The following is a 14431-nucleotide window of genomic DNA, read 5'->3' on the forward strand; positions in this document are numbered from 1 at the left end:
TGTGTGCATGCCTCATCATGAGTGTATCAGTGTTTGTGAGGACACCGAAGGTTTCAATCGCAGAACAACAGTTTAAATGGACTATTGATTGTGCCTCTCTCTCTGTCAGTCTGTGACGGCTTCCTGCCCTCCCCGCTGGTTCTCACACACTGGCTCATTTTGCCTGACAGCACACACACACATATATGCAAATTAACACACAGTCTGTCAAACACACAAGGACATGTTAATGTACAGTAGAAAACATCCATGTACTGATGCAGGGAAACTGTCAATCCTTTACATTTATACACAAAGACAAATAACCTTTTTGTGTAATTAATTCCACAGTGTCCAGTGTATTGTTAAAACTCTGTTGCATTGACATCCAGTGCATTTTACAACTAAATAAATCCACTGCTGATGCTACACTATACACCTGATACTGACTTGTCATCATATCATTAAGCGAAATGACTGGCTGACTCTCATTTTATTACCCCACAGTTAATTTGCTCACACATCTGTGGAATAATTGTATATACAGGGACATCAATTACCAGGCTACTTAAACCCAATGCAATCGTCATATCACCATATGATGAAAACTGAAATAAGACTGTACATACTGTTACATCCTAAACATGAGCTCAAATGATCAGGAGTCAGGCCAGTTTAAGTATTCTTAGTCTGAAAAGTGTCTGTAAATCCAAATGTTGGCTAAGGGAGTGACAGTTGTCCATTAAGACATCATCATCATAATCTCACAAACTATTGGACCTATCAGCCTAATATTTTGTGCACGCGTTTGACTGTATGCTCAAGAACCTCCTGTGGTTGCGGTGATTCATTATTGTTAAATAACCCCTTTTATTGGCTGTTTTATACAGTCACTGACTACCGACTCCTCATAAGCCACAAGTTTTCAGGAAATTGTCTCCACTAAAACAACAAGCTTTACCAACTGTTGCAGGCAATATTTTGGCCTTCGTTGTGGCTGAAAAAGTGACCTCCATAGCAAAGTTTGGTCTCATTTTGAACCTTGCAGATTAATTCCATACCTGATCCACTAAACTTGGGCATGATACAAGGTGAATAAGTCAACTAATTTTTTTTTTTTTTTTTTTTCTAATCGTCACCGCCCTCTTGATTGTAAGGAAGCTGGGAGGGACAATTCCACTGAGCGCAGGTGCACAGCATTCCGGTTATCACTGCTTCGCACCTTGATATTTGTTCCAGTGAGAAAGTCAAGTAAGAAAGTAGGCTTATTATTTAAATTATTTGTTTCCTTGTATGTTCTAGTTGTGTTTATTGTTGTTATTTCCTACTTTGTTGTGCTGTAGCCTACAGGCAAGGTTAATACTGTTAAAAGTCCAGTAATGAATGATACAGATGAAAGATTAGTGGCTGTGTTTTAATGATGAAAAATACATTCATCCTCACAATGACATCCTATCTTTTATTTCACATAGAATGTCTGATAGCAGGACTTGATCTGCTCTGTGCAGTGTGCCCTGGCTGCGTAAAAAATAGATGAGACATGTATTTTTATTAGCTTATGGAACACATCTGGGACACTTTCGGGACGCTTCTGAAATGCGCTGCGCCGCATCTGCTGGAATTACAAGATTTGTCTCGAATGGCCATGATCAGCTCAGGCAGCCACCTGGCAGAGATCTGCACTCTGAGTGCACTTTTCTAGTATTTTTTTTATTTTTTTTTTGTTAATGCTGAGGTTGAAGAGAGTCTATCTGACACACTCTCTATGGATGTTAAGTACTATAGGACAAATACCTTCTCTAATTTAAAGCAGGCCTTTTGTAAGTTAGGCCTGAACTAAGGTTTATGATGCAAGACGAAAACATTTTGTTTCTTTTAGTTTTGTTGTCATGACACACACCACACATTTAAAATATCTTAAACACTTTGGCTATAAAAGGAACTGTGGATTTCTGGCCTCAGGCACACACACACACACACACACACACACACACACACCATCCAAAAATAGTCATTCAACTCACACTTGCAGAACATTGCATTGCATGGGAATACAGACACATACATACACACATACAGAGACACAGACACACACACACACACACACACACACACTGTACATTGATGTGGATGGATTACCTGCTTTAGATGAGATTGTTTGCTACATGCTTCTATTTCATTCATGCTTCACCGCTTGGCGTGCCATTATCTCACATCGGCTATATGTGCCTGCACACTTGAGTGTTTGTGTGTATACCTGCATGTGTGTCCGGCGTCTCACCACAGTCCACTGCTCAACGCGGGACCTTTTAATTAAGGGAGAACTTTCATTATCAGCTCCATTAGTCAATGCCTGGGTGGTGTCAACACTCATGCGCACACACACATACACACACACACACACACACACACACACACACACACACACACACACTGATCGAGTACTGTTAGCTGGGCTGGTATAATATTTAAACTGATGTTCTGTTTCAGGATGATGGTGTAATTTATTATCCGTAGTAATGGGAAGTGACCCCATTTCCAGTCAAATGAGAGAGGAGGGGGAGAGATGTTATTATAAGTCATCATGTCGGCATTTGGATTGTAATGCATGTCACAGGCCACACCACACTGCTCCGCTACAGAGGAAAAAAACCTCCATAGTGGAGGATAATGTCCCTGCCATATAGGCATCTGTGGAACACCTTATGTAGATTTTAGAGACACAATCCTGCCTTGAAAATCATCATTCAGTATCTCAGTAAACCTGTTCCCTGTATCATATACAGTACAGGCCAAAAGTTTGGACACACCTTCTCATTCAATGTGTTTTCTTTATTTTCATGACTATTTACATTGTAGATTCTCACTGAAGGCATCAAAACTATGAATGAACACATGTGGAGTTATGTACTTAACAAAAAAAGGTGAAATAACTGAAAACATGTTTTATATTCTAGTTTCTTCAAAATAGCCACCCTTTGCTCTGATTACTGCTTTGCACACTCTTGGCATTCTCTCGATGAGCTTCAAGAGGTAGTCACCTGAAATGGTTTTCCAACAGTCTTGAAGGAGTTCCCAGAGGTGTTTAGCACTTGTTGGCCCCTTTGCCTTCACTCTGCGGTCCAGCTCACCCCAAACCATCTCGATTGGGTTCAGGTCCGGTGACTGTGGAGGCCAGGTCATCTGCCGCAGCACTCCATCACTCTCCTTCTTGGTCAAATAGCCCTTACACAGCCTGGAGGTGTGTTTGGGGTCATTGTCCTGTTGAAAAATAAATGATCGTCCAACTAAACGCAAACCGGATGGGCTGGCATGTCGCTGCAGGATGCTGTGGTAGCCATGCTGGTTCAGTGTGCCTTCAATTTTGAATAAATCCCCAACAGTGTCACCAGCAAAACACCCCCACACCATCACACCTCCTCCTCCATGCTTCACAGTGGGAACCAGGCATGTGGAATCCATCCGTTCACCTTTTCTGCGTCTCACAAAGACACGGTGGTTGGAACCAATGATCTCAAATTTGGACTCATCAGACCAAAGCACAGATTTCCACTGGTCTAATGTCCATTCCTTGTGTTTCTTGGCCCAAACAAATCTCTTCTACTTGTTGCCTCTCCATAGCAGTGGTTTCCTAGCAGCTATTTGACCATGAAGGCCTGATTGGCGCAGTCTCCTCTTAACAGTTGTTCTAGAGATGGGTCTGCTGCTAGAACTCTGTGTGGCATTCATCTGGTCTCTGATCTGAGCTGCTGTTAACTTGCGATTTCTGAGGCTGGTGACTCGGATGAACTTATCCTCAGAAGCAGAGGTGACTCTTGGTCTTCCTTTCCTGGGTCGGTCCTCATGTGTGCCAGTTTCGTTGTAACGCTTGATGGTTTTTGCGACTCCACTTGGGGACACATTTAAAGTTTTTGCAATTTTCCAGACTGACTGACCTTCATTTCTTAAAGTAATGATGGCCACTCGTTTTTCTTTAGTTAGCTGATTGGTTCTTGCCATAATATGAATTTTAACAGTTGTCCAATAGGGCTGTCGGCTATGTATTAACCTGACTTCTGCACAACACAACCCATGGTCCCAACCCCATTGATAAAGCAAGAAATTCCACTAATTAACCCTGATAAGGCACACCTGTGAAGTGGAAACCATTTCAGGTGACTACCTCTTGAAGCTCATGGAGAGAATGCCAAGAGTGTGCAAAGCAGTAATCAGAGCAAAGGGTGGCTATTTTGAAGAAACTAGAATATAAAACATGTTTTCAGTTATTTCACCTTTTTTTGTTAAGTACATAATTCCACATGTGTTCATTCATAGTTTTGATGCCTTCAGTGAGAATCTACAATGTAAATAGTCATGAAAATAAAGAAAACGCATTGAATGAGAAGGTGTGTCCAAACTTTTGGCCTGTACTGTATATGTTTTATTGGGGCCTTTATCATTTTAAGTTAGGACAAATGTTTCAGTATCATCATCTTAAAGCCTCCAAATGTTCAAATTTTAACTTCCTGGGAAGATTATGTGCTTTTTAGTTGCTTGTAAAAATTGTGCAACTTCCTTTTAAATCCCTTTGAAAGCCCATGAAACTTGAAAATGCCATCACGTTGTAAAAGCAGAGCTGTTTTTCTGAGAAAGTTGACATTTCAGAGAGCAGTGACAGTGGACTGTTAGAAAGCTTCCAGAAACTCAGAAAGTGTTTTCTCACTGATGGCAGACTAATGTTTTGCTGTGTGAATTTTCTGTGTAAAGCAGAGTGTGCCAAATACCAACTGCCAATAAACAAGACTAAGTTACATCAAGATGATGCAAGGGTTAGTTTCATTCTGGTCTCTAACAATCATGGTGAAGTAACTGATAATTAGCTGGAGGATTGTATGAAGAAAAAAATGTTACAACAGCAACAGTGCTGACAGAGCTAACAATGTTACTCGGGGGTGATCTGGTGGGTTGGCACTATGCTTCTGCAACACTGCTGTCCCGATATTAGCGGTACCTTCCAAATGAGCATGGTGCAGAATGGCAGCAGTTAGCGAGCCAGTAGGATACACACACAACAAACCACAGAGAAGCTCAGATTACAACACACACAGAGGTACAGTAGTGTGACTTTGTGACTCCATTACTCTGCATTATCTTTACACAGCAAACGCCAATTTGCTGCTATGTTAATGCTCCGAATGTCACATAACTCTTCTCTAAATGGCGCAACTTAATACATTTGTGAATTAATCTGTGAATTAATTTGTGAAAACTTTAAAATCATAATTTGCTTTGTTTTAATTAAACAGTAAAGCACAACTAATTTCATCAACAACAGCTGAACAGTTTAGAAGTCTTTGGATTTTCAGAACATTTGGCACATAAAAACAATTTTCTAGTGAGGTTATTGAATATTTGAGAATATGGTTGTATTTTTAATGGGAATTTTTAACAATAAACTAAATCTTGAAGCTTGAAATCTTAAACTATACTGTATATCAGTAAATTTAATACTTTTCCCCCCAAAATAAGTATCGCAGTATAACCAACAGGAGACCACTGATATGTGAAGTGATCTTCGGGACAATATACTTACTGTGAGTGAAGTTATCTCTTTCGGGTGTTGCACTTTGTAGACGGTCCCTGCACTCGTCTCACAGCCACACACAGATCAACGTTCCTGCTCAGCTCATAGGACACCTTGTTTTGATGAAGATTAAGTTGAAGCTTGCTGTTTACCTTACCACTGTTGAAAAGAGGCTTGTTTGTGTTTTAACAGTGTTTCGCTTAATGAGTTATTGATCCAGGAAGTTCAAATTTGTAAATATCTTTACAACTTCACTAAATTCTCCCTGAAGCTGTTAGTGGTACAGAGTAGCAGACACTACCAACCTGCTTTCACCCTTGCATGCAAAGTACAGTTGAGGCTGAAGGAAAGTAAGGGTTTCTGGTACAAACTGACTTTTAAATGTCATATTAGATAATTCTGCAGTGCAGTAAATACTTAATGTAATGGGTTTGATTCTAAAATGAAAGTTGGATATAAAGTAATAATACCTATTCTAACTAAACAGTTGACCAAATTAAAACACATTCAGAAACACCCTCAGTGCACAAAAGCATCTACATTGATGGGCAGCAAATAGGAAACAGTGCCATAGTGACTATGTGATCACTGTAATGATATTTTAATAGTACAGAGGGAGTTGTTCTGTGAGGGCAACAAGTGAAAACAGTGCAGGCTCACTCCAGTTTGTCATGTGATGTGACGGTGAAGGCCTGTAAGTAGCACGCTGATTGATATGATGAGGATGCAATTAGCCCTGAGCAAAATTAGAGGAGCCTCTTATCGTGCTAAGCACCACTCGCGTTGTGTGTGTGTGTGTGTGTGTGTGTGTGTGTGTGTGTGTGTGTGTGTGTGTGTTTGAGAGAGACAGAAGCCTGAACTCAGATAGACTGTCAACCAGTCAGTCAGGAAGATTGGAGTCTTAAAGTGGAAATGTGCCCTTTTCATGTTCTCTTTGACTCGCTGCCATACATCTGACATGACACACACAAACACACACACATACACATGTACAGCTCCTTTTTTCTGACTGTCTGTGTTTCTTCCTTCGGCAGATGAAAGAGAAGACGTTCAGAAGAAGACTTTCACAAAATGGGTAAACTCACAGTTGGCTAAGGTAAGACAGCTTCCTGCTTTCTTTCCATTATCCACTCCATTTACTGTACTTTCTATCGCCTGTCTGCACCAACTGGACTGTGATCGGTTTCTTTCATTTTCAATACTATTTCAACGTTTCTCAAATTCTAACAAGTACATGACACAAAATCTGTAGCATAGCTTGTTTCTTGGAACCTCTTTCTCTCTGTCACTATCTCTTGTTTTAATGGCTGAAGCCCTTTGCTTTGAAAATGGACCCTTAGGTTGGAGATACACTTACTTTTAACTACACGTGTGTGTGCACATTATGGCTGCCTTGTGTCACCTGCGTCTGTTTGAAGCATTGGCTGTGCACGTCCTCAATGTCCACAAGATGTAATACACACATGAACAGTCGGGATAGTGTTGGCAGAACGAGAGAAAGAAACTAAAGTCAAGATATGCTTTACACATAACACCTATGATGGCGCTGCTGTCACATTTTCTACCATGATCTGTGATCTGCCATGTTTATCATTTACATCATGCAAATCCCGAATTTCTTTACTGTCTGTGTTTTCTGGCGTGCCCTCTAGTGAACTCCTAATGTTCAAAAAACTGACCCTGTCTGAAACGCTCTGTTTTAGCACTTGTCTCTTTTAGCCCCCACCCCAAAAAAACATAGTCTGCTCTGATTGGTCACTGTTTCCAGGTCTTTTACATCTGTGCTCTCTGTGTCTCTGTGCTGGTATTGCAGCCGCAGAATAGGGATGCACCGAATATTCGGTAACCGAATATATTCGGCCGAATATTGCAAAAAAACACACATTCGGTATTCGGTAGAATAAGTTAAAAGCAAGGCCGAATAATAGCGGCGTGTTTTGATAACGCAATCAAACAGCGTGCCATGACTGGCGGAGTAAAATGTCGGCAGTGTGGTGATCCGCCCGTCACGGCACTCGCATTTGCGACTAAAAATAGTTTTGAGTGAGCAAAATAGGCTTAAATCATTCAGCACACTGTGCGAGCAGCCTTCAGATTTCAACCAGCAGCAGAAACGAAAGGCGAATCCCACTGATTGTGGGTTGAACGGGGGTCAGAGACACAGACAGTAATGTATTCCTGTCAAATACGGCGGCCATCGGCTTACCGGAGACGGAGAATTCAGCTCCAATAATATCCTCTTGGTGTCATGACTACCCAGAAGTACCTGAACAGCCGAGCCAGCCGAACACAGGTATGTGATGTGTCAGAGGAGAAACGAGCCATTCACAGCCCACAAACCTCACCGCACTTTAGGGACTGTTCGTTACTTATGAAGGGACTTGTCAGGGGAGGAGGGTGGCTGGTTGATTCTTATTTCATTTATTTATTTTATTTTGATCCCCCCTATGTTAATCACTTATTGATGCTGTTTTTGAAGTATAAATAAGTCAGTAAGTAATTTATTCCATTGAAATATCATTGATGTAGCCTATAATAGAAAAGTGATTTATATTTTTATAAATGACAAAAGGCACATCTGTCTCATTTTCGCTGTGGTATCCTGATACTACTCAGAACCATGATATTTTCATTGGTATCGCACAGTGGGTCCCAATTTTGGTACCGTGACAACACTAATCTGGATGGGGTTCATTTGCAAAAACTAATGAAAAACTAAACAACAATATTCCGTATTCGGTACTCGGTATTCAGCCAAGCGCTTAATATTACTGGGCTTCGGCTTCGGCCACAAATTTTCATTTCGGTGCATCCCTACCGCAGAATGACTGTAGTGATACTATAGCGGCAGTTTCTACTTGTATATGGTATAGCTGTGATGTCACAACTCTACAGAAGTCCTTACGACTCGTTTAAAGGCACAGTTTCTGAATACGGACTGTGTGCCTATGTCTGTAGGTGGAGCGTTTCGACCTGCTTCAATCTGACTTTTTACAGTATGGGACCTTTAATGGAATGAAGCAGGTCTCTGTGTGTGTTATGAGATACTGTCCATCTTGTGGGGTACAATCCATGCACAATGATGTGGGGGAGCAGGGAGAACACCTACCTGTCTCTTTATTCTGTCTACTTCAGATCCTCTCTCCGTCTTCCTCCCACCCTCTATTTTGTTTTCATTTATTTCCTCCTCCTATTTTCCAAAGAAAACGAACAGGAGGGAAGGATTTGTTGTTGTTGTTTTTCTTAACCGCTGGCAGCGTCTTCCACCTCCTTTCATCTGGGGCTGTTTTCTGTTCGTCTCTCAGAGTCATGGACAATTTCTGAGGCATTTCCTTTTACGGCTGTGATTCTTACGCACAAACAAACACACAAAGGTTATTCCTGCCACGTCCATTCTCTCTGGAGAGTGGGTTTGGTAAAGCTAGGATAAAGGGGGCAGGGGAGTGTTGCACATTTTTCACATTCCCCTTTTCCTTGTCATTCTCCATGCTGTATTTGGGATTGTTTTAATGACTATGGATTTCTTGGTTATCTCTTTTGATTTTTGTTGCTTGATCGTTGTCTCCTGCACTTTGTTGTCCTGCAAAACAGTTGCTCAGTCCACCCCCCACCTCCCACCCCAGTAGGGTGGGTGGGGACTTGTTTTGCATGTAACTCTAATTACATTTCAGTGTTTATGTGCCTGTGTTTATTTGTGGCGTATGTGTATTTTGTGCGTGCCGACACATCACTTCTATCCCTATTTCAAAGTTGATTACAAGGGTGCTAGAGGTGTGCTGTTGCCATGGTGATGGAGACTTAGGTGAGTGCGTGTGCATACAGTTTGTGTGCACGCTGGTGCTCATTTGTGCATGTGTGTGTGTGAGTAAAGCTATTGAAACAAGTCTGATCCAAGGCAGGTGATTAAAGCCAGGAAAAGGACAGACAGGCTGGAGAGGTCTCCTGTCCTTCCTCTTGTCTCCTCTCTTTTCTTCCTCTCCTCATTCCTCTCCTTTTCCTTTCACCCTCTTTCTTCCCTTCCTTCTTTTCTACTCCCTTTTCCTTGCCTTTCATTGCCTTCCCTTCTTCTCTCCCTCTCTCCTTCCTTCCACTTTCCTGTCTTCCCTCCTCCTATCCTGTCCATCCAGCCTGCCAGATCCCTTCTAACCATAACTAAGAGAAAGTAGGAGGGGGGAAATCTGGCAGTGGGAGTCAAGGAGATAGAAAGAGGGTGATAGAGATACGCAGCAGAGGAAAGGAGAGAGATCCCCTCATCCATCCAAACCCAGCGGAGCATAATGAGTACCCCATCCTAGATAGATGAGTCTCTATGCCTCTCTCTCTTTTTCTCTCGCACACACACACACACACACATATACACCAGCCTCAGGAGAGTAAGAGGTAGTGAGACAGCAGATGGAAGAAAGTGAGATTATAGGAGAGGAGAAAATGAGAGGAGTAAGGGAAGGAGATGAAGGATGTAGGAAAGAGTGTGGAGAAGCAATAGAGAATGAGTGAGGGGCAAACAAAAGTTCAGACAGGGACAAGAGGGGAGAGCAAACGAGTTATGGCAGGAGGTGGAAGGTATGGTAGCGGCAGGCGTGAGAAATATGGAGAGAAAAAAGCCGGCGAGATGCCTGGCAGTGAAGCCGCGTCGTGTCTGATTTTAGTGTGATTTGCTACTCAGCAAACCATAAAAAGAGGCACTTCAGGAATATATGAGGATCCGTCACCAAGGCAGGAAACTGAGCCGTTTTCTGTTGTTGTTGTTTACCAACCCTAGCTGGTATTTTATTCAAGAGTATGAGATTCCATTCCAGTGCAGGATACACTGCAACATGTCACCTGTAATTTACTTTTCTGACACTTTCATTCCACTTTCAACACACAGATAAGTCTGCCACAGTAACTCCTTTCGTTTGATAATATATTGTCCCAGGAATATCATTTTGAGACCATTTTATGCCACTGGTATAATAATAATAAAATATCCCAGTGATGCAAGTGCACCCTCTCAAAGAGTAATGAAATTTGATTCATGAGAATATTCAGACATTGAAATTAGGATATGAAAAAATATTTAATATATTTTTGAAGAGTAATGAACACCTGTTAATATCTACAAGAAAGTATAAATAATATAATAGCACCTTTATAGGAGTAGCCCAGAATAACAACACGGTTTGAGACTTAATAAAAAATTTGGCCAACATAAACAAAACCAAGTGATGCCTCTTGTGTCTTACAGACAAGCTTAGTGAAGCTCTGGGAATTCTGCAGTTACTTGCATCATCCAGCCGGTGTGCTGCAGTCGGCTCCTGAGGAATGCAACCTGGGAGCTAGGCGGTTTGGTGATGGATTTACGGAGTGGAGGATGAGGTTGTTGGAGGGTCAGGGCTAGGACAAATATCTATTCCTTGACTGCCAGGAAAATATGAGGTCGGGTGCTGAGTATTATTTTTGTGCCTACTGTGTGCCAACGTTTAAGGGCACTAAGGCAGGTTGTGTCAGTGGTTGCTAAGTGACAATAACCAGCATTGTATCCTACTTATCAGAAATGCCAAGTTTGGAGTGTTTTCATCCAGGTGTTGTTTTTCACTTTAAATTTATCATCAAATATTGCCCATGGGACAAGCTCTGGGTAGCCCTAAACTAAAATGATCGACTTCTTTTATTACAGACTGATATTTACTGAAGAAAGGGAAGATATCTACCAGCTGTGATTGGTTGTTCCTTGTCACATGTGTTGTGTGTTGCTGTTGAGCTTTGTTTATCTCAGCACTCAGCCACATTCTACATTAAAAACAATGGATTTTAGGTTGCAAAAAACACTGCATGTGTACAGGCCCCAAAATTACAATTGATGGGCTCGTTGCCAGGGGTTGGCAAGCTAACAACAATCTCTTTGGTACAAAGCGGTGAAGAAACTCTTTGAATAAAGTTTAATTGATTGGTATTGGTCATTTAGGTGCTTTTTTCCATAAGGACAGAGTGGACAAATAAACTCACATTAGGGAGCCAGGAATGGAGGGAAAGGGTGACAGATGGAGGTGAAGGCAGCACTCGTCCAGTGCCTGGTGTTAATTTCACACCCTGGCTGTCACTGTTTGCTCAGGTCCTCAAAAACTGCAGAATAATTTTGATAGGAGAGGGGAGAAGAGGGAGCAGGAGAGGACAAAGAAGCTGAAGAACCAAAAGGAATAGAACAGGAGATGTGAGATGAGATAAAATGATTAAGAGCACAGACAGCAGTGAGGAAGGCATAATTTCCTTGTTTCAGTATTCCAAGATGCATTGTTATGCTGATGATACAGGCTTAATTTTGTTGAATAACTCCCCACATTGCATTACTGATAATTACACAGTACCCAGCCTGATGGTTGTTGTGGGTCATTACTCTGTAGCATTCACATTTAGTGATGTGTTTGTACTACATTGCCATTGTTTGGACATCATCTGTGTTACATTTAAGCCTTTCAGAGGTGGAAAAAAGGACTACAGATTGAAGTGTTGGTCAGTGTTGCTTTGCTCCTGTTTTGTTCCAAAGAAAAGGGACATTTGTCAAGATTTATTAGTAAATCAATGAAATGTTTGAGTGTGTTCATCCACTTACTGACGTGAAAGACCGACATTACATCCGAGGGGTATGGGAGCATTTAACTAGCTTTGCAAACACTGTGAATCTGGAAAGAACCACTAACACATATGTACACTAAATACGAGGGGTGACTGAAAAGTTTTGAGCCTCAAGGAAACAAAACAAGATACAGATTTTTCAGTGCTTTTATTTTTGAACATAATCCCCCTCAAGGGCAACACAATTCAGCGGTGCTGAAGTGTCTTTATCCCAGTGGAAAAGAACTCTTCAGGTTGCTCACTCTCTCTGCCATGCTCGAGTTCCTGTATCCAGCATTTGACTGTGGCATATGAAGGGGCATTGTCATGTAAAGTATTGAGCATATCTTGGTGGATTTCAGATGGTGACATTCCTTTAAGATGGAGATATATGATAGCGTGATAGTCCAATTTCTCCTTTTTCAACAAATCACTGACCACTATTCACTTCAAGAATCTGCAAAAATAAAACAAAAATGGTTAATGATAATAAGGAAAGGTGGTAGATTATAAAAAATATCATTTGGCTTGCCTAGCTACCACCCTTGTATACAGCTAAGGCTAGCTGCTAGTTATCTAACCATAAAGACTGGAAACAGCTACCCTGGCTCTGTGCAAAAATCCAGTTATAAACACAGCTAAAGGTAACTTAATAACACCCTATATCTAAGTTGTTGACATTTACAAAAACTTGATGTTTTAACTTTGTAAACATGTGGTTTTCCAGATGGAGAAAAAGAATGAGAACGTTTGAGAGAAAAGAGAGGGGCTGAGGGTATATGGATAAAAGGAGAGAAATGAAAGTTGAACTCTACTGTTTATCAGTGAGATTTATATAGAATTATACTAGAGATTAACCTGTGACTGCTATTTCATATCAACATGGATTCAGTAGATCCAAAGACTGCATGTGCAAGACAGTGAGAGAAAGAGAGGTATGACCATGCATGTATCCTCGTACAGCAGTTCATATACCTAATGGAAATGCACATACAACGGTTTGTATGATACCTAACAAATTAGTGCCCCACTAATTATCGTTACATTATGTACTTTATGTGAAGTTACGTAGGTTATTTTAGAGCAAGTACAGTTACATAGGTTAGGTTGAGGCAAGTACAGTTACATAGGTTAGGTTTAGGCAAGTAAAGCTATGTAGGTTAGGTTAAGGCAGGTAAAGTTACGTAGGTTAGGTTTAAGAAAGTTAAGTTACATAGATTAGGTTTAGGAATTGTAACGCCTGCCAGTGTAATAATGTCCACAAACGCAATAAACCACAAACATAATAAAAATCTGCAGCATTTAATGTAATAAACCCACAAATGTAATAAATTTTCCACAAACGTGATAACCGCTGCCTACTACAAACGTAACACGCGATTTCCCACAAATGTAATAACTATTACGTTTGCAGGGATTTATTATGTGTGTGGGGAAGTGAAAATCTTTATTGTAATAACTTCCCACAAATGTAATAATACAATGAATAATGGTCATTGTGGTTGTTGTTTGTTTGTTTGCCTATACCCTACTAATACTACTGACCGTGGGTGCAAAATCCAGCTGCTGACTCTCCGCTCCGCTATCACACAACGGATCCCCCGCCCGCCTGTTATCAATTTGTGATGTAGCCTAGCTAAATAAATAACAAAATGCAATCATTAAAGACTCCTTCTAGACATGTTTCAAGGTTTAGCCTATAAATACTTTTCTTTGAATAATAATGTGACTGATATAGTTTTTCACACACAAAAAGTTAAAGTAGGCCCCTATCTTGTTAAAATCCTTTTCCCTCATTAAAAATTCCAGAATCAAGAAATATGCAAATATATGGCATCCGGGGGGATCCGTTGTGTGATAGCACCCACGGTCAGTAGTATTAGTAGGTGTATAGGCAAACAAACAAACAACAACCACAATGACCATTATTCATTGTATTATTACATTTGTGGGAAGTTATTACAATAAAGATTTTCACTTCCCCACAAACATAATAAATCCCTGCAAACGTAATAGTTATTACATTTGTGGGAAATTGCATGTTACGTTTGTAGTAGGCAGCGGCTATCACGTTTGTGGAATATTTATTTCATTTGTGGGTTTATTACATTAAATGCTGCAGATTTTTATTACATTTGTGGTTAATTACATTTGTGGACATTATTACATTGGCGGGCATTACAGGAATACAAACATTGTGACAATGTACCTTAGTTTTACATGGGACACTATCACCAGTCTCCTGGGGGAAAGACCTGTGTTTGTTTGACCATTCTACCACTCCATACTGCCTCC

At 40.8% G+C, this 14431-nt stretch overlaps 1 protein-coding gene across 17 annotated transcripts in view; it reads left to right on the top strand.

The window, feature by feature from the left end:
• Nucleotides 1–14431, top strand: part of dmd (dystrophin) — a 376736-nt gene that overhangs the window by 125395 nt on the left and 236910 nt on the right. For all 17 annotated transcript variants that reach the window (XM_078165601.1, XM_078165594.1, XM_078165599.1 and 14 more), the window contains exon 2: nt 6577–6638. In XM_078165601.1, the coding sequence (XP_078021727.1) occupies nt 6577–6638 (62 nt within the window). The remainder of the gene's footprint in view (nt 1–6576; nt 6639–14431) is intronic.

The sequence above is a fragment of the Epinephelus lanceolatus genome, chromosome 24 (genome assembly GCF_041903045.1).
Source record: "Epinephelus lanceolatus isolate andai-2023 chromosome 24, ASM4190304v1, whole genome shotgun sequence".
Classification (NCBI taxonomy): domain Eukaryota; kingdom Metazoa; phylum Chordata; class Actinopteri; order Perciformes; family Serranidae; genus Epinephelus; species Epinephelus lanceolatus.